This window comes from Sus scrofa, chromosome 1, assembly GCF_054392235.1.
Source record: "Sus scrofa isolate SSC_HxYL_T2T_F1_AM1 chromosome 1, Sscrofa_HxYL_maternal_Yorkshire_Landrace_v2.0, whole genome shotgun sequence".
NCBI classification, from domain to species: domain Eukaryota; kingdom Metazoa; phylum Chordata; class Mammalia; order Artiodactyla; family Suidae; genus Sus; species Sus scrofa.
In genome coordinates, this window is record NC_139383.1 from 176,500,597 (window position 1) to 176,523,889 (window position 23,293).

General features: G+C 42.5%; 1 protein-coding gene across 17 annotated transcripts in view; it reads left to right on the plus strand.

Annotated features, from left to right (window-relative positions):
* Positions 1-23,293, plus strand: part of MAP2K5 (mitogen-activated protein kinase kinase 5) — a 275,073-nt gene that overhangs the window by 231,942 nt on the left and 19,838 nt on the right. For 8 of the 17 annotated variants that reach the window (XM_084978867.1, XM_084978876.1, XM_021100434.2 and 5 more), the window contains 2 exons: positions 2,748-2,793; positions 16,712-16,776. In XM_084978867.1, coding sequence (XP_084834993.1) covers positions 2,748-2,793; positions 16,712-16,776 — 111 coding nt within the window. Of the gene's footprint in view, positions 1-2,747; positions 2,794-16,711; positions 16,990-18,364; positions 20,066-23,293 lie in introns of those variants that run through there. The other 9 variants (XM_021100443.2, XM_084978886.1, XM_084978892.1 and 6 more) reach the window with 2 other exon arrangements.

Genomic DNA, 23,293 nt, shown 5'->3' on the forward strand with positions numbered 1-23,293 from the left:
GCTTATTTTTATTAATGTAACCTCAAGTTACCCCTAAAACTGTCCATCACTTAGTGGGAGCAGCATAGTTTATTAATTCATTGGGTTTTCAGTAAATAACTATTATCTATGGTTATATTTTAGACACAATACTGGAATCCCATTTCGGTGAATTTTGATGTTGAAAAGACCATGAAAACACAGTTCCATTAGGCCCACTTTAACCACTGTAAGAACTGAAAGGAACCACAGGATTTTTTTTTTAACTTTTTTATTATAGTTGATTTACAATGACCTGTCAATTTCTGCTGTACAGCAAAGTATCCCAGTTATACATTTAGATACATTCTTTTTTTCACATTATCCTCCATCACAGGATTTAGATCAAAGGGGCCCTCCATGTCATTTTACACCTGAGGAAACAGGCGTTTTCCTGCCAAGGGTTCTTTTCCAGGCTTCTGCCTTTTTCCTCCCAGTAGAACAAGGTTTTCTTTTATTATCCCTTTCACATCATCCGCCTCTCCCCTATTTGGCAGCACCCATGTGGCCTTGGAAGGCCAAGTTGCTCCATTGGCCTACTTCTGCCCTCTTCCTCACCATAGCATGGTGAGAGGGAGAAGGAAATTGGGCATGTAGAAATGACTGCCCCAGAGCAGGAGACAGCACCAACTAGAGACTGTTCTGGACGTATTGGAACTCCTTCATAGCTTCCCTTTCCCTCCTTCATCAAAAGTCCTCATTTCATCACTCCTTCAGAGTCACACCCACTGGTGGAAAATGAGCCCTTCGTTCCCATGGTGCCACAACAAGGTGCGGTCAAGAGCCCTTGCTAAACTGAAATGACTACACTGCACCCCCACCCCATGATCCATCTGATGATGATGCTAAAGTGAAACCAAGAAATATTCCTTAATATAAATGTCAAGCTTTATCACCTTTTGACTAAGTGTAATATGTTACCTCTTAATAAAAATGTCTCAAGCACTTTATATCCATAGAAAAATATGTGGGGAAGAAATTGTTTTCCCCTGGCTTCTAAAATATTATTAACACTGTTTCTATTTATTTAAAATACTTATATAATATTCTATAGCTTTTAAAAACTATTTTCACTGGGCAAACATTTTATTTTCAAAACATGCCATGATGGGAAAAAGCACACATTTTAATTACACACTGGAATCCTAAGCTCCTCAATATTAGAGGTATTATCTAGAAATATGTATTAGTCTCTCTAAATTTCCTTATGTGGAATTCCTAGAAACACTCAGAAGCACATGATGAGAATGCCCCATTTTGAAACGCAGAAATTGAAAAAACAAACTGTGCAATTCCTAAGCTGCCTGGAGCGCTGAGTTTGGGCACCACCCGATCCGAGGTGTTGGATTTATGCCTGACCACCGTGCTTAGCCCACTATGTGGTCAGAGGCCAAAATGGGGCTGGAGTAGGTTCTGAGCAGACAGGGAGAAAAGCAGATAAGGCGTTGCCTGCCTCCTGTCCAAAAAATTAATCAGCTGTTATATAAAAGTTTTATGGCGAAACAGGGAGGGATAACCTGTGTTGAAATTTCCACAGATGTCAAGCTGAAACAGAAATGATAGTGGGTAATAGCCTTGTTTTCCCAAGAGATACAGCTACTTTGGAATGTCAGATTAGGACTGTTACCAACTCCACTGGTGAGACAGCTTGAATTACTTGTTAATAGATGCAGTATTTGAGAGGTGCATATGGTTATTTATAGGGAAGGCAAATGTCCTCAATGTCATTAATGCTTCATAACTACAGTTCTTGTTTACCAAGTGATCATTAGATCTCTACTTAAAAAAAAAAAAAAAATACCATCAGCAAATGCAGAGATTGTATGAAGGGTTTTCTTCCTGCTTGTTTGAGGTTGCCTTAATATAAAGAAAAAAGCGTCTGTGTGATTTTCCAAGTCATAGAAGCAGCAATGTCTTTTCATGACTTCATCCCACAGATACTCTGAGGTTAGTATAAATCACCATCAAGTAGGCAGCTTCCCCACAGTCACCTTGGTCCCGTGAGTGGGTATTGCATCACATAGCTCAGTACCTGCTACAGCTATTAATTATACCTATTTCATGGAACACAAGAAAGGTTTTGCATGATGAATGTCCTTTTTAAGCAGCTTAAACAAACTTAACTTTCCCACAGTTGTTTAATGAATTCTCACCTTTCATTGTAGCAAAATAAGTGAAAGTCGAGATAATGTAATAACCCATTTGTAATTTTGTAGCATTATCTTCATTCCTGACCTCTTTTGTATATTACTTGTCCCTTCAGTGTACTAATGAAGGAATGAGATGTTTTCTTGTTTGACCTGATAGTCATATTTCTTTTCGCACTGTCTTATCCCAGTTACCAAAAAAGAAGTATATTATTCCCTGAAGTTGTTTGAAATGAATTAATAACTGATTCAGGAAGAGAACATTGCTGCTGCTTTTTTTTTCACCTTTGTTTCAAAAGTAGAAATAGGATATATTTAAATTCATTCTTTAGCTGTATTGTGAGGGTTGACTCAAAAAAAATTTCTCTTGTTTTTGATTCATTAATCTTTGGTCTTTCCTCAGAAAGAGACAACTGGTCAATTGAAAGCCAAAATAAAAGAAAGGGGATATATGCTAATGCTTTGGCCAAGAATTGAACATGATTAATTTTGAAAACATTCTAATTCCAGGAGAAATAGTCAGTGGTGGATTATAGCACAAATTAACAAGTGATATAGATAAAATGACTTTTTCTCTTACAGCATGCGAAAACAGCCAAAAGAAAGGCCAGCACCTGAGGAACTGATGGTAAGTAGATCTTTTAGTTACGTTAGAATTCTCCAGTTACATATCTATGCTTAACAGTCCATTAAAAGGACCAGAATGGGATTAAAAGCAGACACAGACTCTGGAGAGCTAATATTATTTACTTTATTTGGGTGGGTGCTTTTGAAGCTCACATCCTCAGATAGTAGTTTTTACTTCTTAAAAACCCTTCACTATTTTGAAACTTAATACAGAATTCTTTTTCTTTACCTCACACTCAAGGGTCACAAGTTAATCTAGGTTATTCCTTGTCCTCATTTGCTATTACAGCCTCTCAGAATTCAGAGGATCAGTAACAAAGAAGATAGCATATTAAGGTTTTGGTGCAATCCTATAGGAAATTCTGAATGTGGTGTGGAGTCCTCTTGAATTCATGGAGAATGAAATTAGATTGGCTGCAAAAGATCAAGTTAATGTGAATCTTTGGTCTTCTCCTCAGAAAGAGACAACTACAAGGCTGCAAGTGCTGTGTTCTCAGCTCCAGGGCCGCTTTCTTTGATTGCAAATGACAGTTTTAGTCAAGCAGGGAGAGGAACAGAGACGCTCCCTAACAATTCCCAAATGGTCATTTATTTAGTGCAGATTGTTGATTTGACAATATACAAGCTGTTAGAATAACGTTGGCATCGAGCATTAGTAAATACTAATTATAGCCTACTCTTTCTAATGTTTTGTGTACCGTTCCCTGTCTTAAGATTATTACAATCAGAAGAGATTCTGACCCATTTTCTCTCACCACTTTAAATAATAAGCATTTTACAGATATCAGTTCAAAGGTTTTTAGCCTTTGTATTTTATCCCGATAAATACTCTTAAGCGCCCAAACTTCTACATCATACAGATTTCATCCCCAAATAGAAAATAGCAGTATGTTTCCCTTTTGCATCATAAATGCTAAGAAGGTAGTTTTCTCTCTCATGTTACTGCTGGAGCAAAATCTCAGTTTTCAGGGTAGTTTCAAGTTAAAGTTTACCCCTAAAACCTCTGCAATTTATAACTGTGCAGGCTTTCATGTCTAGAATAAACCAGTCCTTTTTTTTTTTTTTTTTTTTTTTTTTGATTGGGGGTTGTCTCAGATGGTTGAGAAATTCACGCAGTTAGTCACATTTGAGGAAACTTGGAACAGGTTCTAGAGATGGAGACCCATTTACCTTGTACATTATCATGCCATGGCTGGATAGCTTGGCTATTAAAACAAAGGAATAGGGTTTCATAAAACAGATATCTATTTGTAAATGCATGTTTCAGTGCTGCAGTGAGTTGGCCACTTATAAATAAAACATCTACAGATCATACATACACTCATAAATGCATACGGATGTATGTGTTGGTAAGGAATACCACTCCAGGGTGGCAAGTCATAAAGACGAGGCTAAAGGGTACGTACTTTCAGTGCCTTGGAAGCAAGCGTGCATGGCTGTCTGTGTGTGTGGAGAGAGACAAGGGGTACGTTTTTCGATATATCTTTTTACAACCATACACCCTGATGTGTGCCATCCCACATTTTTAATTAATCAATATCAATAAATCTGTAAAATACAATGAAAAATTTAGTCACAGGAAGCACCATCCTATACTTAATTTAACATTATTTCTAGTATTGCTCACAGTTTGATTTAAATGAGTTTATTCCCCTAGGTATGGCAATAGTGAGGCACCCCCTGGCTTAGTACAAGCTCAGTGAGGGGGCAGGAAACAATGGAGTGTGTGTGTGTGTGTGTGTGTGTGTGTGTGTCTCCTGTGGTCAAGGGGGTTGAGCCCTGCCTACCTTTGGGCCCAAGAGGGAATAGGAGAGAAACTGGGCTGTCCTTGGCTTAAGGACTCCAAGTCACAACTTTGGGGCCCAATCTTAAGGAACCAGTCTCTTTATTCCTTCTAGCATATTAATAGCTTTAATTTTTCCTTTTCCCTCTCTGTCTACAACCTATTTGATCGTGCTCCCATCTGGAAGCTGAGAGCGTCCTCTGGAAAGCGTGAACTGTAGAGCCCATTTGTCACCGTGGGTGGGGGCCTGCCTTTCACAGAAAAAGCAGTTTATCTCCCTAGTGCAGTGACTCCAGCCAGCAGGGTACCAACATGGGTCTGCACAGCCTGGGCCACATCAGCTGGGAGGCCTGCAGGATTGTCAAGGTTTCCCTATGGGCTGCATTTTCCAAATCATAGGAGGAGCATCAGAGATGAGGTCAGGTGGAAATTCTGAAAGTTCCAAATTCACCATTAAGGAAATCTTACATGAACTCGGGTGTGGCCCTGAGCACCAATCTCAACAGGTCCCAGCCTGAGTAAATCAGTGCAGGGAGAGGTGTGCCAAAGCACCCTCACCTCTGGGCCAGGGCCATGCACTTAGCAGGCACTCTACAGGCTTTTGCCTTTTTACTTGGTAGGGTTACCTTATATACCAAAATACCCAGATCTTAAAAATCATCATCTTTGCAGTTTTGACCATGTCATTCTTAAAGATGAAATGTAAAACTCAAGTGTAGACTCTTGAAATCATTAGATTCCCAGTGTTAGAGCTCATTTGTTTAGCTATTTAATTCTCTCTACCTTGTGTGGTTATATCTAATATGGCTACAGTTTCTGTGTTCTAAGCGGAAATGTTTAAAAGTTGGAACAAGAATTTCCCTTAACACTCACATGTGGGGTCAGTCAGGGTCCACATGAGCTGGTGTAGTTTTCTGAGATACAGCCCTTAAGCTACATAAAAAATTAACTCAGAAGTTTCATCATCGGCATTCACTTTTTCTTGGGAGATCAGACCAGGTAGACAACTGAATTAAGTAGCTATAGAATTATGGGTGAAGTCCTGTGCTAGACTCAGAGGATACAGAGAAGCCTCATGCATACAGTGTTTCAGGGGATAGGGCACGTACACAAGTAACTAGAATAAACTGCTGTAAAAGACCTGCAGAGTTCTATGGGGATCCATTTGGGGAAATGGGGAAAAGCTACCTGGAGAAGGTGGCGTTTGAAAAGGATCCAGCAGAGTTCCCATTGTGGCACATTGGAAGCAAATCCAGCTAGTAACCATGAGGTTGTGGGTTTGATCCCTGGCCTCACTCAGTGGGTTAAGGATCCTGCGTTGCTGTGGCTGTGGCCTAGGCCAGTGGCTACAGCTCTGATTGACCCCTAGCATGGGAACATCCAGGTACCGCAGGTGTGACCCTAAAAAGCAAAAAAGAAAGAAAGAAAAGGATCCAGCTCTTGGAGGATGGATTGAACTTTAATAGAGTTTTTTGCAAGAGTCGTTCCAGGCAAAGGAAAGGGTGGGCAAGGCATGAGAGTGTAGAATCCGCAGACCTCTTTAGAGCAGTGTGACACCTCTAGTGCTTGCTGGAACAGAAACACCACTGATACTAACCTTGTCGAGTCACAAACCTACACAGTTGACGTTCAAATAGGCAATATATTCACCACCAGCAGGGCAATCCATTAAGAAATTCCATTGCTAACAATGGAACCCTAATATCCAGGTGTGAAAACACTGACTTGACATAGAAGCAGCACACCCATCCCTAAGTATCTTTTTTCATGAGAAAATTCTCTTAAGTGGACTCCTATTCAAGTATAGGGAAGTCCTTCATCCTTGGCAGAGATCTGATCTTTCTTCAGAGTTATTGCATGAATCATGGGTCAGCTTTAAACCTAACAAAGGAAAGCCAGCCATGCAGGCAGCTAGGAGCATTCAGCAGGCTGACACAGCAAGAGAGATACATACTCTTTCTGCTCCTGTGATAATGATTCCATGATTTAAAAACCCACCTTTATGTCAGCTTGATGTAAAGCACAGGAAAGACCTAAGTCAGTGATGCCCCAGCTCTGTGACTAAAGACCAAGAAACTTAGAAGAAAGTTTCCAGGCTGAAGAAACTGAGGAGGTTGCAGACAGCATTCAAAGGCTTCTAACAACCAGGCAAGGATGTCACAGCTTATGTGGCTAAAAAGACAGCCTCTGTCAGTCAGGAGGGATTGATGGGATTGCAACAAGAGGGAAGAGGAGGAGGGTGTGAATTTTCCCAAACATCAATAATCAGATTGACGGAAGCAGAAATCTAAGAATCAGACCCCTATGCTCAGGGTCAGAGACTACCTGCGATGAAGGTACAAAGATGGAGAGGTTCGTGGCTGTGTGGCTGTTCATATTATATGTTTCTATATTTTTAAATAAAAGAGTATAGTGAGAAAACTTACTCTATAGACCATTTGTGTAAACCACAAAGAGGTCCCTCTGCTGCATTCGTCTCCTCTCAGGTTGTGTTGTAGTGAAGGCCAGGCTGGTTTAGCAAAGAAGCTTCCCTTCCCTTGTCAGCAGCTCTCCAGTCCCTCCCCACGTCTGTGTCTTCATCTGCAAAATGGAGGGGATGGACCTGGCCAGCAGTCCTCAGCCTGGAGTCTGTGACTTCAGGAAGTCTGTTAGAGCCCCTGAAATTAAATCCAAAATGTGTAGACATGTGGGGAATTTGCAGGTTTTTTAAGAGGAGTTCATTGCTGTCACCAGTTTTTCAAAGGGGACCATGACACTAAATGGCCATTCAGCCCCCTCACTACCTTCCCACTCGGATAGCTGGAGCATTGCTGCCTGCACCAGACTAGCTGCTCCAGAGGGAGGCATTCACCATCCGAGGGTGGGAGGAGCAGGGAAGGGATGGGAGGGACGGGCCCTCCCTGTGGGCCTCTGCGAGGCTTCCCACCAGCTAGCTCTCAGGCGCCCCCTTAACCCCTCAGCCTATCGTGAATGTGGGCCTTGACAAGGAAGGTGTGGGCCGTGGGCACCTACACAGTTACAATTGGGGTTAAGAGTGCTGTAGATCCTTCTATGCATTTAGAGTGTTTCCAGAAGCTTTCCATGTCTAAGCTCTATTTAATGGAATCTATGCATAGTAAGTAATCAGGTCAGAAGAAGCAGCATCCCGGTTTGAGATCAATCGCTGGCTAATACTTTATCGAGGCCACTTTATTATCTCATGCTGATCCGATTGCCATTCTCCTCCTCCTTTGTACCATGCACTTCGGCTGTGGTACAAGTACGTATCACATACATATTAAAAACATATACCCATTCTATCTGTATGTAAATGTGTGAGGCACAGCTGGATATTGCAGAGGAGTTTGATTTACTAATAGTTATTATCTGTTCTAGCTGTTCAGTGGCAGAGAGAATTTCAGAGAAACAAGCTGGCGCAGAAATTGTCTTTATGCTATCACTATACTGCTTTAGTAATTGTTTAAAAACATGGGTTTTTTCCTTAGGTTCTAATAATGCCTGTTATTTTGTGCATTTCTTGTACATTCCAGAGCAGGGCGTCCTCGTTTAGCGTTTCCTCAGGTTTGGTTTTCAATTCAGGCGGCTAAGAAGAAACACACAGTGCAGTTTGCAATTGAAATTTGACATTTTGCTTAGAAAGCAATAGTGGGACTGGAAATTCAAGAGAAGCAGGTGTGGGTCTGGGGGGAGGAGTGTCAGTTATAATCAAAATAGTGCTTTTAGAATTTTTTTTACCTTCATCTGAATCCCAGCAGCTGCAAACTTGAAGGCATCTCATGTCTCAGAGAAGCGCTTTATATATTGGAGGTGGTATCGTTTGGGGGCTAATAAACACCAAACTGCTCCAGAAAAAAAAATCTGTTTAAACATTTAATTACTTGCAAAGAGATGTTAACTTGTTTAACTCCTCTAAATTAAATTGTCACTGGTAGCGTTTCTGCTTATCCAAACCTGATTGTAATTACATTTTCAGATAGGTTGCTTGGTTGTTCTCTAAGTTAATCAAGGTATGTGATAAATTGGGCATCTGCATGGTCCCATTTAAAAATCCGAAAAACAATGTTAGAATTTTTGTCTCTCCAGCACTCAAATTCCAGTGTGACTTTTGGGTAGACCAAATGGCTTTATTTTCAGCACTATTTGACCCAAACCTTTTGACCACTGTGAAAGACAAAATGCACTGGATGGTTAAGGAAATGATTTTATTCAGGCTCTCACAATAGGGAGAGTAATTATTAAGGAGGAATGTCTTAAAGCAAAAGGAGGGAACCATGGTTACGGAGGCAGGTAAACAATGGAGGCATTGCCAGTCTTAGGGGTGTCATGAGGAAGGACGGAAAGGGGTCATATCTTTGTGAGAGCAGGATGGTCCTTTGTAGCTGACAAGAGAGTGGGGAGATGTCTCACCTGTTTTGCTTTCTGGGAGCACAGGGCTCAGATATTAAGTTCAACATTATCACCATATTCTACCAAGTGGACCAAAGATGAGTTCCAGTTTATTTTGATCCAGGGTTTACAGGTGTCCAAAGCACAAATATGGGAAAGGCACATTTTCCCAGCCCCCTTGCACAGTGCTCATGGACCACTGTGCTTGCAGTCTAAGTGTTTTAAGATACTAATGATGCTCTAATAAGCAATTCTGTATATTTGCTTGTAGTTTATTACATTTAGTTATTTTGCTGCATCATATAGAGCAAGTTTTAAAATAGACCGTTGGTAACAACATTGTGAGTCAACTATACGCCAATAAAATTTTTAAAATAAAATAAAAATAGGCCATTAGGGCCAGACTTATGTGTATATCTGGCCCCCAGTTCTTGCACACATCCTTTTTGCTTTTGGTTATTCATTTGGAGGCACACATCAGCTCCTTGGCTAAGGCACCCTGAAATTGCGGAGGAAAGCCCTGGCGACAATTGTAACTTCAACTAAATATTTCCCTCAAGCACAAAAGATACCACAGAAGTCTAGAGGCTCCACATAGGGTCCAATCAACAACCACCTAATGATTTTTTTATTATTTCCAAATTCTAAAGACCATTAAAATGATGTTTGGTGTGCTTATAAATAGGAATCTACTAGTAAGAAGTTGATTTTAGCTTTTAATTGCACATAATTACAACAGCAGAATCACTGTCTGGATGCTTGAGATCACACTAAATCAGACAGCTTTAATTTGAATTTTTGATGACACGTTAGCACTTCAGCAAGAACAGAGAGATTATAACCCCAGAAAACAAGCTTTGTTTTTCCATAGACATAACCGCTTAATCTTTTCACGAGACTTCAGCAGACAAACGTATGTGTGTATATGTGTGGGTGTCTATTTATGTACGTGCACATAGCAAGAGAGATACAGATAGATAAAATCTGTCATTCCTTGATCATGGTAATCTGACAGTTTTAATTTCCCAGTTAAGGATAACTTTTTTCCTCCATCAGTCAAGTCACATCTCTTAATATGGTGATGATTTGCCTGTTTAAGATTGCAATTTTTTGAACTCCTGCCTACAAGGCCTCTTTTCTTGTTTTGCTGGACTGTCATCTTCCCCGTGTCATGTTTCAAGGCACAGTGAGGCTGCATAGCCTTGACCCCAGGAATAGTTTGGTTACCTTGGATGCAGAAAAGTGGATAAGTGGGGCCACTTTTCAGTGTTCTGCCATATTCACAGGGACTAAGCTGGGTCTTTAGAGTATGTTGTACATTCACTCCTCATTTGATGCTTCTTAACTCACAAGGAGCTTCTGTTCCTTGGGTGGTAGCCTCACCCTAGAATGCCGTCCTCTTCGCTGTCCTTGGAGGCGTCCCTCCTTTTCCCTGCAGCTTTTCCCACTCCTCCCCTTTACAGTGCTTGCTCCCTTCTCAGAAACCTGCCACAATTTATTGGCTCTAACTTGAAACACTGCTTAATTAACATAAATGATGTATTCATTGTAGATTCATAAGTTCATCCATGTGGTATCCTGGATGATTAGTGGTTCCTAATCCTGGCAGCTCTTCAGAATCATCTGAGTAGTATTTAAAAAGAAAAATGTCTGGATCCCAACCCAGAACAGAGACCCTCTAGCATATGGGCCAGGGAGAAGGTTCCCATTTGTTTTGTTATAAAGCTCTCCAAGTGGAGTTCCTGTCGTGACACAAGGGAAATGAATCCGACTGAGAGCCATGAGGTTTCTGGTTCGATCCCTGGCCCCACTCAGTAGGTTAAGGATCTGGTGTGGCCGTGAGCTGTGGTGCAGGTTGCAGACACAGCTCAGATCCTGCGTTGCTGTGGCTGTGGTGTAGACCAGCAGCTGCAGCTCCGATTCAACCCCTAGCCTGGGAGTCTCCTTATGCCGTGAATGCAGCCCTAAAAAGCAAAAATAAATAAGTAAAGCTCTCCAAGTGATTATAAGGAGCAGCCACAGGTGAAACCCACTGGTTTGATAGCTTTTTCCTCCAACTAGATTGTAAATTCCTTGAAGGAGGAGCGTGATCTTTAATTCAGTACCTAGCATGGTCCTATGCTATTGTCGTTCGGGTGACTTCTCTGTTCTAATTAAGAAAAGAGAAATTACTGTTGATTATTCTTTGCATGTGCCATTCGCTCTAATTCATTTCAGTGAAACAATTCACTTGACATGAAAACAAACAAGACCTTTGTTCTTCAGCAACTCAGAGTAAAGTTTCAGAGACTGACCCAAGAGCAAGCTATCCCTGGGCTCTGTGATAATAAGTTAGGATGACTGCTAGAAATACATGGTCTGATCAGAGCTTTTTGTTTGACTTTCTGCTCTGAGAGGTCATGTGAGTAAAATAACTTGGCGCCAAAATAATTGAACTTCTAGGATGTTGCAGTGTTTGCAGGGATATTATTTGAAGCATTTAGCAACCAGTACAGCGTGACCAATCAGAACAGGCATCAGGGTGCGGCCATCCCCCTGGAAGAGCAAGAAATGTGAAGCAGGCTGCTCAACAGCACCTGTAATCTTTGGCATGTGTTGGGACCACTTGAGAATTCACCTTTGACAGTTAATTCCAAATCAAGAGGTCATTAGAGAGTCAAGACTTAGAGGAGACCACCTGGCCAGCACCATCTTTGCCTGGGAGATTGATGGCAGGGGACCCCAAGGTCTTTATCTATCAGCATATCAGATGAGGGCCACCCCACCCCCCTCTCAGGGATAATGGATTAGGTTGAAAAATTCAGAGACATTTAGCCATTCGTAGGGGAAATATAAAAGGATCTTGAAGCCCCATCTCTGTGATTTGGGAATTGCTGTTGAAAGGAGCAAACTTGTTTTCCTGTGAGTACACTCCAATAAATAGATGCAGTTCTTATCAATAATTAATGAGTCTAACCAGGAATTTCAAGAGCTGAAAAAATATTAGAAGCCTCCTATTTACAGTTGTAACCAGCTGGATTTGTTTAATGGGTTGTTTGCTTTTTAATTTGTAGCAGTTTTGAGAGAGACCTTTGGGGACCGTGAGTCTTGTTTCACTGAGGCCTTTTGTAGATGCACAGTTATTTGGGGGACCAAATCGGCCTGCAGATAATTTGAGGTTCTCTTGGCCATTTAGAGACTGCAGAAAAGCAGTGGAGACATTTGGGCCTTCTGTCCTCTATTTAATTTTCAAGATTAGAATTAAACATCAGACCGTGGTCTACCGAGAGACATTTGCTAGAGTGTGGACTAGTTTCTTTCCAGTATCCTGGTTTACCGTTTCTCTGTTCTCTTAATATAAATGGTCACTGATTCTGAAGTAGGAGAGTAGGTGCCATTGGTTTATTCGTGCAAAGGTTCCCTTGACACAAATAAAAATGGAATTTTCAAATGTAACCCGATTAACTCTTAATTGTATACCAATAGCCTATGTGTGTCTCAGCTCCCTCAGAAGGCTTCTGAATGGCCTGCATGTCTTTTTAAACTGGGGGGGAGGGGGATTCAATTAATAGCAGGACTTTCTAATTGTGGGATTGGTGTGGTGTTGACAAAAATTTGTATAAATAGGGTACATTTTTCCACTTAAGAGGGCTGTGCTGAGACATTTTTAATTGGATTTTCATGGTGATTGACAGCATTTGATTATGACAGTAACTTTATTTGGCTGGACTGCTTTAGCCCCTTGTTCAGATTTTTCCATCAAAGCTCTTTTTTATCCTCTGAATCCCCAGTGGAGCAGCAGTCATTGTGGAAGAGCCTTTTAGCACCTTTGTTGTAGCCATCCCTGGTGATGATTGGGCCCAGCTGGTAGTAGATAAGAAAATGTTCCTTTCACAAAGAGGCTGTGTCTCCTGCCTCTGCGGTTTCAATAATTTTAAGAGCCCCCAAAACCTGTTGAGGATTAGAAGTAGCTTTAGATGTGAAATGAGTGTTAAGTATTAGTAATCGGGAGATTAGGGCCCCAGGGACAATGAGAGATAAACAACTGCAATTAAGGCAAATCTGCCGATGTAAACAAAATTTAGCAGAAACAGATGCCCTAACCATTTTGGGGGATTGATTTGAGGGCACCAAGGAATCGATTTTTGTCTTGTTTACACTTTCAAACCCCTGTGATATACTGGAAGGCTGAATATTTCATACAGCCTGATTTTAGTTAATTTTTTTTTCAGCGCCTCACAGTAGGCGCCTCTCTTCTCGCAGTGACCAGGCCTGAGTTTATTCAGCATTCACAGGGAGCAGCTAATTGTCTATGAAGGGCCCCCGTGTTTAAATGGGCTTGACAGGAATTTAAATTTTGTTTCAATCAACCCCTGTGCTCACAGCCTGCTCCAGTTTCTAATTTTTAAATTAAACATGATTTTTTTTTTTTTAAGCCACAGGCTTGCCTCTGGAATACTCTCACTCTAATAACTCTTGGGAAGGCAAACCGGTAACCCCGGAATGCTGGCGTTTGCAGGGCCTGAGGCACCACTTCAGGGCTGGAAAGTTCTTTCTCCAAAACGAGCTTTTTCTTCTCCCGTCGAGGAGGTCAGCAGACTTTGGCTGGGTAGATGGGCTTCCTGCCTTCGGAAATGGCCCCCTTTCCAGCTTTCCAGTGCAGGCAGCAGCGTGCATCACCTGGAAAGTGGGTTAAGTACCAAAGGAAGGCATAAGGATAGCTTTGAGGGGGCTGGCTGAATTGTAACCCACTGCACGTCTGGTGCAGATTTGTAGTTCAGCAGCCTTTTCTGTTGTTGTGATATAGGGAAAGAACGCCCCACCTGTGCATGTTAGTACACACTCACTGTTTTTCTTTGTTGACTGACTGCTCTGAGCAGAGAATCCTGCCTGCTGCCAAGGAAGCAGTTTGTCAGCCTGAGTCCTTCCTTCAGCCAACTTACAGTCTGGCAAGGAAGATGAGGGTGTATAACAGCCAAGCACAGAATAGACTGTTAGACTCATCTGAGGCCCTCCCTCAACTGCTACTGCCCACCTTCACCTGTCCCTCCACCTCATGGCACTGTTGTTATATGTCCGTCCATCCAGAAAATATTTATTAAGGCCTGTTGTATCCATCATATGATGATCAAAGATGCCAGTGCTTTACAGCACTACCATAAACTGGAAGGAGTATTTCCACTTCACAATACAGAATGATCTCATGGGCTGGATTCCCATGTCTTCAGTAATACGTTCACACCTGTGCATGCAGCCTGCCCCCTAATATCCTCACAGTCCCAACCAGGTGAAGCATCCTCATGGGATCATGTCCTTGTTTGTGTTGTTTCTTCTGCCAAGAATACCCTTTCCTCACGTCCACATGGTGAACTCCTACTCAGCCTCCAGGACCCATGGGCACAGTCTCTATGAAACTCTCAGGCCTGCCTGCATCAGCAGGGTTGATGACTTCCTGTTTAAGCCATCCTCCTTTTCAGCACGTTCCTGTATTAATGCACTTCTCACCTGACAGTTTTTTTGTGGCAAAACTTTCTCCTTGATGCAGCTGTGTGCTGATTTACTTTGTGGCAGAGCCCCTTATCTTCATGCAAACTAGTAGAAGCAGTTTCCAGACCAATTACTTAAGTTGCACAGCTATAGAGAGTACAGAGGGCAGTGAGACATTGATCTTGCCCTCCAGGAGCATACAGTCTGGTGAGGAAGTGAGGCTTTTAGATAACCATTGCATCCCCTGCAGCTGGCTTGATACAAGGCACAAAGTACCTATTTGGTAATCTCTCTGGAGTAGATGATCAAAAAGAACTAAATAGAAGACAGTCTTTAGAATGGGAAAAAAAATTTGCAAACCATAAATCTGATAAGGGATTAATATCCAAAATATATAAAGAACTCTTACCGCTCAATAGTAAGAAAAACAAACAAACCAATTTAAAAATGGGCAGGGGGGGGAGTTCCCGTCGTGGCGCAGTGGTTAACGAATCCGACTAGGAACCATGAGGTTGCGGGTTCAGTCCCTGCCCTTGCTCAGTGGGTTAAGGATCCGGCGTTGCCGTGAGCTGTGGTGTAGGTTGCAGACGCGGCTCGGATCCCGCATTGCTGTGGCTCTGGCGTAGGCCGGTGGCTACAGCTCCGATTCAACCCCTAGCCTGGGAACCTCCATATGCCGCGGGAGTGGCCCAAGAAATAGCAACAACAACAAGAACAAAAGACAAAAAAGACAAAAAAAAATAAAAAATAAAAAAAAATGGGCAAAGGACCTGAATAAATGCTTTTCCAAAGAAGATATATGAATGACCAACAGGTGCATAACTAACTATTTGAGGGAAATGTAAACAAAACTGCAGTGACATATCACCTCATGCCTGCCAGAATGGCTGTTATCAAAAAAGTAAGAGACATTGAGTGTTGGTGAGGATGTGGAGAAAAGGGAACCATTGTGTACTGTTGGTGGGATTGCAAGCTGGCAAGGCCACTGTGAAAAACAATACGAAAGTTCCTCACAAAATTGAAAATAGATCTACCATATGATGGAGCATTTCCACTTCTGGGACTACGTCTGAAGGAAACAAAAACTATATATAAAGAGTGTCAGTACTCCCATGTTCATAGCAGCATTACTTATAATAGCCAACACATGAAAACAGCCTAAGTGTCCATCAACAGATGAATGAAGAAGTTGTGAGACAGGGAGCTCCCGTCATGGCTCAGCCGTTAACGAACCGGACTAGGATCCACGAGGCTGTAGCTCTGATTCGACCCCTAGCTAGGAACTTCCACGTGGCGTGAGTGAGGCCCTAAAAAGCAAAAAGAAAAAGGAAAAAAAAAAGAAGTTGTGAGACAGATACACATATGCACACACACAGTGGAATATTATCCAGCACCCCCCCCCAAAAAAAAATGGTAATCCTGCCATCGACAACAACATGGATGAACCTTTAGGGCATTATGCAGAGCGAAGTCAGAAAAAGCCAAATACTGTATGATCTCATTTATATGCAGAGTCTTAAGAAAAATCATAAAGGAGTTCCTTTGTGGCACAGCAGGTTAAGGATCCAGGCATTGTCACTGCAGTGGCGTGGGTGGCTGCTGTGGCATAGGTTCGATCCCTGGCCCAGGAACTTCCACATGCCCCAGACATGGTCAAAAAAAAAAAAAAAAATCATAGATTTGTGGTTACTAGAGGTAGAGAAAGGGGAACTTGAATAAAGGTAGTCAAAATGCACAAACTTCCAGTTATAAGATAAATAAGTATTAGGGATATAAAGCGCAACATGGTGGCTATAGTTAATGCTGCTATATATGGTATATTCAAAAGCTAAGAGAGTAAATCCTAAGAGTTCTCATCACAAGGAAAACCCTTTTCTTTCGTTTCTACATAAGATGATGAATGTTAACTGAATTTATTGTGGTAATCATTTCACAATATATGTAAGACAAATCATGATGTACACCTAAAACTTACACAGTGCTATATGTCAGTAATATCTCAATACAACTAAGGTGAGGTAGAAAGAACTGATGTTTTAGAATCCAAACTGCTGAGTGCCTTAAGAGATGTGAACAAAGTAGCCAGGTCACACAGAATAGAGAGCCAGAGATCAAGGTCCATCAGGAAGACAGAAGGGAGACTAAGGTGGCCCCCAGACGTCCAGGCCAGCACAGGCAGGGAGCCACGACCTCACTCGTTTCTGGAATCGCGGTCGTAGAACTGGAAAGATGGAAAGGGGTTTGGCGGACAACTGGCAGTGTGTACTCTCCTCTGTTTGTGCAGTCTGCAGAGGCGGAAGCTGGGCTCTGGATCTGTTCCGTGAAGAACATGAGACAAGAAGCGACTTGGTAAATTGGAAAGAGCATTGATCTGGGTACCTGATTACCTCTACTGAGTAACCAGCAGTTACTTAGCTTATCTGAACTGAGCCTCAGCTTCTTCATCTGTAAAATAGGGGTAGTTGGAGTCCCCATCGTGGCTCAGCGGTTAACGAACCCAACTAGCATCCATGAGGATGAGGGTTTGATCCCTGGCCTCACTCACTGGGTTGATTCAGCATTGCCGAGAGCTGTGGTGTAGGTCACAGACACGACTCAGATTGCTGTGTCTGTGGTATAGGCCAGTGGCTACAGTTCTGATTGGACCCCTAGCCTGGGAACCTCCATATGCTGCACATGCAGCCCTAAAAGACAAAAAAGACATAAAATAAAGTGGGGTAGTGACACTAATTTTAAAGGGTAGATTTTTTTCCTATTGAAATAGTTTGTGAAAGCATGTTTGTAAACTGTAAAGTGCTAGACATGTGGGGCACTAAGTTATTCAGCCTCTTTGAGTCATGATTTATCTCATCTAATGTTTCTGGACATGTCTTTCTGGTACCTTCTTGAAAGACAAATATGTTTAGTAGAGTTAAATGTGACAATATACATAATGTTGGACATTTGTAGCTAGTGTCTATGAATTGGTAGTTTCTTAGGGGTGGGCAGACCTCTATGGGTTATTCCTCCCCAGTCATTAGAAAGCCTTAACTTCTTGTGTCTGCCCTCAATTATCAGTAAAATGTAATGAGCATCTTGTTGGAAGCAGTTACTATGAAATGGTCAGTTAATCAACAAATATTTGCTGTCTTCATCTATGAGGTGCTGTGATGGGTTCAAAAGGAAAGTGAGAAACATCCAGATCTTCAAGGAGCAGACTGGACACACCCATAGGAGACATTTAGAAAAGGCAGGATGGGCTGTGTGCTGCTGACTTACATGGTGTGAGCTCAGGGCAGGGTGGGTGGCTGAGGGGCTCAGTGGTCAGAGGAGGCATCTCAGCTTCAGCCAGACCCGTAAGATTGACCTGAATATGGGAATTAGAAAGTGGTGGCTCCGCAGAGAGCCAGCTCCTCCTGTGCCCTGCCACCCAGCCCTCTTACTAGCTCTTGATTTCAAACATGTTATTGAACCTCTCAGCTTCAGAGAGGTCTCACAAAGTAGGGAATTTAAGCGAGATGAAAGTATGTTACATGCTTACCATAGTATCTTACGTAAAATAAGTGCTCAATAAATGATAACCATTATTATCATCATCACTACTAATACAAGAAGGAAAGTGTTTCAGGAAGGAGCTGAGCTTAACACAAGCCAAGACCAGAGGAAATGGTACAGTGAGCCACCCACCCTGGCCAAACCAGAGAAGACCCCTGAAACAAAGGGACGGTGGTGAGCTGGGCAGGGAGGGCCCAGCCTGGAAGGGCTTTGCACACAGCAGAGGAGCGTGGCTGCAAGAAACTGCCATGGTCTTTTTTTCTTTTTTTTTTTTTTTAAGGGCCACACCTGTGGCATATGGAGGTTCCCAGGCTAGGGGTCGAATCAGAGCTATACCTGCCAGCCTACACCACAGTACCAGCAACATCAGATCTGAGCTGTGTGTCTGCTACCTACACCACAGCTCACGGCAAAACCAGATCCTTAACCCATTGAGCAAGGCCAGAGATCGAACCCGAGCCCTCATGGATACTAGTCAGATTCATTACCTCTGAGCCATGAGGGTTGCTTTGCTATTAGTTCTTAAGCAGGGCAGTGGCCCCATCACAACAGGCAACCAGGACACACAGGCCTGATCTCTGCTGGGCTCCATGTGGGCCAGGCTCTCTGGATGGAACTGATTTATGAGTAGAGATGTTCTAACCCCTGGCCCTCTCTGAAATTCCATGAAGGTCTTCAGCCAAAAGAATAGGAAACTAAGTTCAGAGCCTGTAGCTTCTGGGCAGCATGTCATTTGTCTCTCTTTCTGCATCTTCTTTTCAGTGTCCTTTCTGTCACTATCAGGGAAAATCATTAGTATGCTAATCTAGCTAGCCGTCATTTTAACACTGACCTTTGGTAACCTGCCTTTGCAATTTCAGGAACTATGTTTGACTTCTCTAAAAGTAACCTTAAATTGTAGTCTTGTAAGAATTCCAGAGCTGTATCCTTCACTCCTTCTTCTAATGAGGTTATGACCAAATGCTCATTATAATTGCTTTAGACTCCTTTTAATTTTCAAGCTTATTAATCATAAGAAGAGTTATTTAAAATTGCATAAATTAATCTTAGATTAAAAGCCCATCAAAGCCTCGAAACAATTAAGAATAAGTAGGATTTCCCTGGGGCAGCAAGTTTTATTTTAATATTGTAGTCAGGTGGATATCAGAACCTTGAAGTATGGTAGTGATTAATGTATGCAAAATTTAAATGAGATTTTTTAAATGGCAAATCTAAATCACATATTGACCTAACTGTAGGCTTTAACTGCATTGTCTGTCATATATTTAAACTGTTTACTAATCAACATTTTAATTACAGTGTGTGTTGGCAGACCCTAGGACAAATAAAATCTAGCATTTTCAAATGTTGCTGCAAAGTCTGTTCTCCAGAAATAAAAAAATTCTTTTATTAGGAGGAATGGAGGGATGAGAAAACAGAGCAAACTTCCTGCAGCAATGGCAAGAGAGACTTGTCACAGACAGTCCTAAGGTGTGGGGTGGCCCTTCCTTCCTGGCCCCCACTCTCAACCTGGGCTTCTACTGGTCTGAGACCACTATCTCTCCATGGAATAGCAGCTCAGTTTCCTTTGAAGTTGATTCCTGTTTAATTAAGGAACTACTTCCCTTCGTGTGTTTTGGCCCCAGTTGCCACACATTGTTTACTTGAACAGTGTGTGTAGCCTGGGGCCCCCTCCCTTTTTGTGATGTGGAGACTAGATATTTCCAGAAATTTGATTTGACTTCAGTCAAAGTCAGCAGCCATTTGTCTTACTCAGGTGAGCAAGCGGTCCCCAGGAAGGCAGGCTGCATCAGAGTCTGGAAAGATTTTCTCTATTTTACAGATACTCTCTTTCATTATGGAAAGTAGATGGGTGGTATTTCCCTTGTGACTCAGGGTTAACAACCTGCCATGGTGTTCATGAGGATACGAGTTCAATCCCTGGCTGTGAGTTAAGGATCCAGTGTTGCTGCAAAGCTGCTGTGTAGGTTGTGGATGGGACTCAGATCCAGTGTTGCCATGGTTGTGGCGTAGGCCAGCAGCTACAGCTCCAATTCAACCCCTAGCCTGGAAAGCCATATGTGGCAGATGGGGCCATAGGGAAAAAAAAAAAAAAAAAAAGAAAGTAGATGGGTAAGAACAGGATTTTTTAATATGTTTATTGGCCATTTGTATTTTTTTCACATACATTTTTCTGTGGATAAGTTGTCTCTTCCTTCATCTTTTTTAACCTAGATTTCCCCATCTAGAGAGTAACAGAGGTAAACACACAATCTCCAAAACCCCTTCTACCTCTGCAGGCTGTGGCCCAGGCCCGAATGTCCTTCAGGCAACTTTTTCACCACCACCAGAGGTGCGCGTCTGCTCCTGACCTTGCCAAACCAACACTGAGGTTGCAAGGCCAATAGCTGCTGGTAAAGTGCCAGGGGCTCATTTTCTTCTTTTGTTCAGTTGTGTATTTCCTCTCCGAAAAAAGCAAGCTTGGAAATTACAAGGCAGAGCTGGGATTGGACTTCTGTTAAAGCTGCCTGTAGACATCAGGAATATTTATTTTCTCTATTTGTTTTGAGCCTGGGAAGACTGTGTGGTTTTCTCAACACTGTCCTGATGGAGCCCTGACCAGCAAGCGTGCAATGCCCCTAGCCCTAATGTGCCATTAATGATAGGTTAATGTACAGTATAATGTTTTGGGGACTACGGGTTCATTACACTTCTGAGTGTGAGGTCTTTCCACAGAGCGCCCAAGGTCCCATTGCATTATATCATGCAATAAAAATACCCTTTTCATATCACACACTAATAAACTGTATTTGAAATGCTGTCTGAGGGCACTGCCGTCTTGTCTATAAGCTGTGCACGAGTGCAACAGTTGGGTTTCCTTTTTTTCTATTTGTGTTTTAGTTACACGGGATTCTGAACTCAGGGAAGTCTGCTCATTCCTGTTTCAAATGGGGAGTGAGTTCGGTTTTTAGGCCTGAGGCCCAGAGGAGGGGTCGCTCGGTGAGGGGGTCTTTAAACGTGGAGAGCAAGGTCCCTGACTCTCCTCTGCTCGTCCACCCACACCGTGTGCAGCAATCAGGAGAGCTGCTCTAGTGTTTTCCAGATTCCGCGCTGAACACATGGTAGGTGTTATAAAAATTTCCTTAGGAAAGCAGTATGATAAGTACTGTGAAGTCTCGGCTACCAATGGTTGTGACTTTAGAGCTGTTTCCAGGGTGGCTTCTGTGCTGGGAATTTCATACACATAGCCTTCCCATGAAGTTGGTGCTGTTCTTCTTGTTTTACAGAGGACAGAGTTCCTGGGGCTGGTGAGGGAAGCTGCACTGTAGAGCAAGAAACCCACAGGCTCCTGGGAGCTACATAGGAATTACCTGTCTCTGCTGACAGAGCCCCTCACCCCGAGAACTCTGATCATCTAAGAGATCAGAGATGCAGCTGGGCTGGGGCAGACATCCTCTTTTCAAATGCACATAGTCCCAGCACCCTTATTAGTTATTCATACCTTCATGTGAGCTGGTTTAATCAGACGGTTTTCTTCTCAACAGTTAGCTGGCAGCAGAAGTAGTTTTGAAACTTAGAACACTGAAAAAGGAGACTTTTCTACATCATGAAGGAAGTCAAAATTTAGGGACGAGGCAAGGACTGGGGTTGGAGGGCCTTGAAACACCTATTCTGTACTTTGATCCAGGGTAGACCATGGCACTTGTGCTTTGTTGGGGGGTGGGGCTGTTTATGCCAGTTGTGGGGTGTGAGGAAAGAGTGATGCAAGAGGTCTGAAAACCAGGGTTTAAGTCCAACGTTGAGACTTCAGCCTGAAACTCAGTCCTTAACACCAAGGAGTAAGGAGCACCAGTGTCTTTGCTTATAAAGTAAGTTACCATTTACTTCTGACAGGGCTGGAGAGCATGTGAAATACTGTAAATGAAAACCCCAGATTAGTATCTGGCAAGAGGTAGGTGCTCAGCACTGTCAGCTGTTATATTGCTGTTAGGATATATTGTAACAAAATATAACATATTAACAAACAAAACAAAAACACATTAAAACAAAAGGCACAGGCTTTGGAGCTGATCTCCAGTTCAAATCCCAACCCTACCTTAGCTGAATCATGGTTTTCAGGTCCACAAATAGGTAAGGCCAGTAATGCCATCCTGCTGCTTCATGGGGTTATTATGCCACTTGAATTAGATGATGACGTTGAAAACACTTTGTGGAATGAAAAACTCTATTCAGATGCTGGTATCTGTAAATACGCGTATTCCTCTCTCCAAGTCAACATACTCAAACTGAATAAATATCCTTACAGCAAAACCAATAAAGGCAGCTATTAAATAGATTCCCTAATCTGCCCCCCTACCCACCAGGGAGCATGTTGCTGCCGAATTGTAAGCCCAGAGCCATTCTTCTGTCCCATGTCTTCACAACAGCAGAGCAATAGAGCAGACCTGGAACAGAGTCTGTGCTCCTGAGTTGGCACAGGGAGAACCAGTACCTGCTCGAGGTGGACAGTAGTGCTTAGGACAGCGCTTGAAAGGTCAAGGGACCATTTTGAAGGGTTGAACTGGTCTGAAGAGCCAACAAGATGATGGAAAGACAAAATCAGAAGTTGCTGGGCAGAAGGCTGGACCTTTTGGCCCTAAACAAAGACCCCTTAATTGGTAGGAGAAGAGTAAGTTTCAAGAATAATTTTTTTTTCTTTAAGGGTGATAGGGTTGGACTTGTTTGGGACCTTTGTTTTCATTTGCAGGGACTTTAGAACACTTATGTAAACCTCTCAGGGGTTAAATCTGTCTTTAGGGCTACCAGGACTTGAAAAATGTTACCTTGTATCAAGAAAACCAGAAGTGACAAGTTCATTTAAAAACCCTGGTTTGTCATTGTTTATCTAATTTTCAGAGTTGACACAGAAAATTAAACCAGCTGACACTCACTCTCTGACCGTCTCCCTGGCTCATTTCCCTGGTCCTTTCCCGCCTGACCTTTGAGAGTACAAAATGCTCCAAACCCGAAAATATAAAACTTCCCACTGAGTTTCCAAGTTGCTCTGCAGTCATTCCAAGATTCTGTCATAGGATGTCATCCCTAATGTTATTATAAAAACAAGATGAAGTTATAAATCTGCTCTGTGAGGTATTTCTTTTTTCCTTCCACTTGGACCATAAATCTTAGAAGGAATCAAACTCTCTCCAAAGGAAGCCAAGGTAAACTTGGACTCTAAGTGGCCCCATGTGTCTTTACTGAATTCAGAGGTTCTGAAGGCTTGTCTGCCCCATGACATCACACAGTTCTGCAGAAAGGTGGCCAGGGATAGGGCGAGCTTTCACCATGCTTGATATTGACATTCCAAAATTCA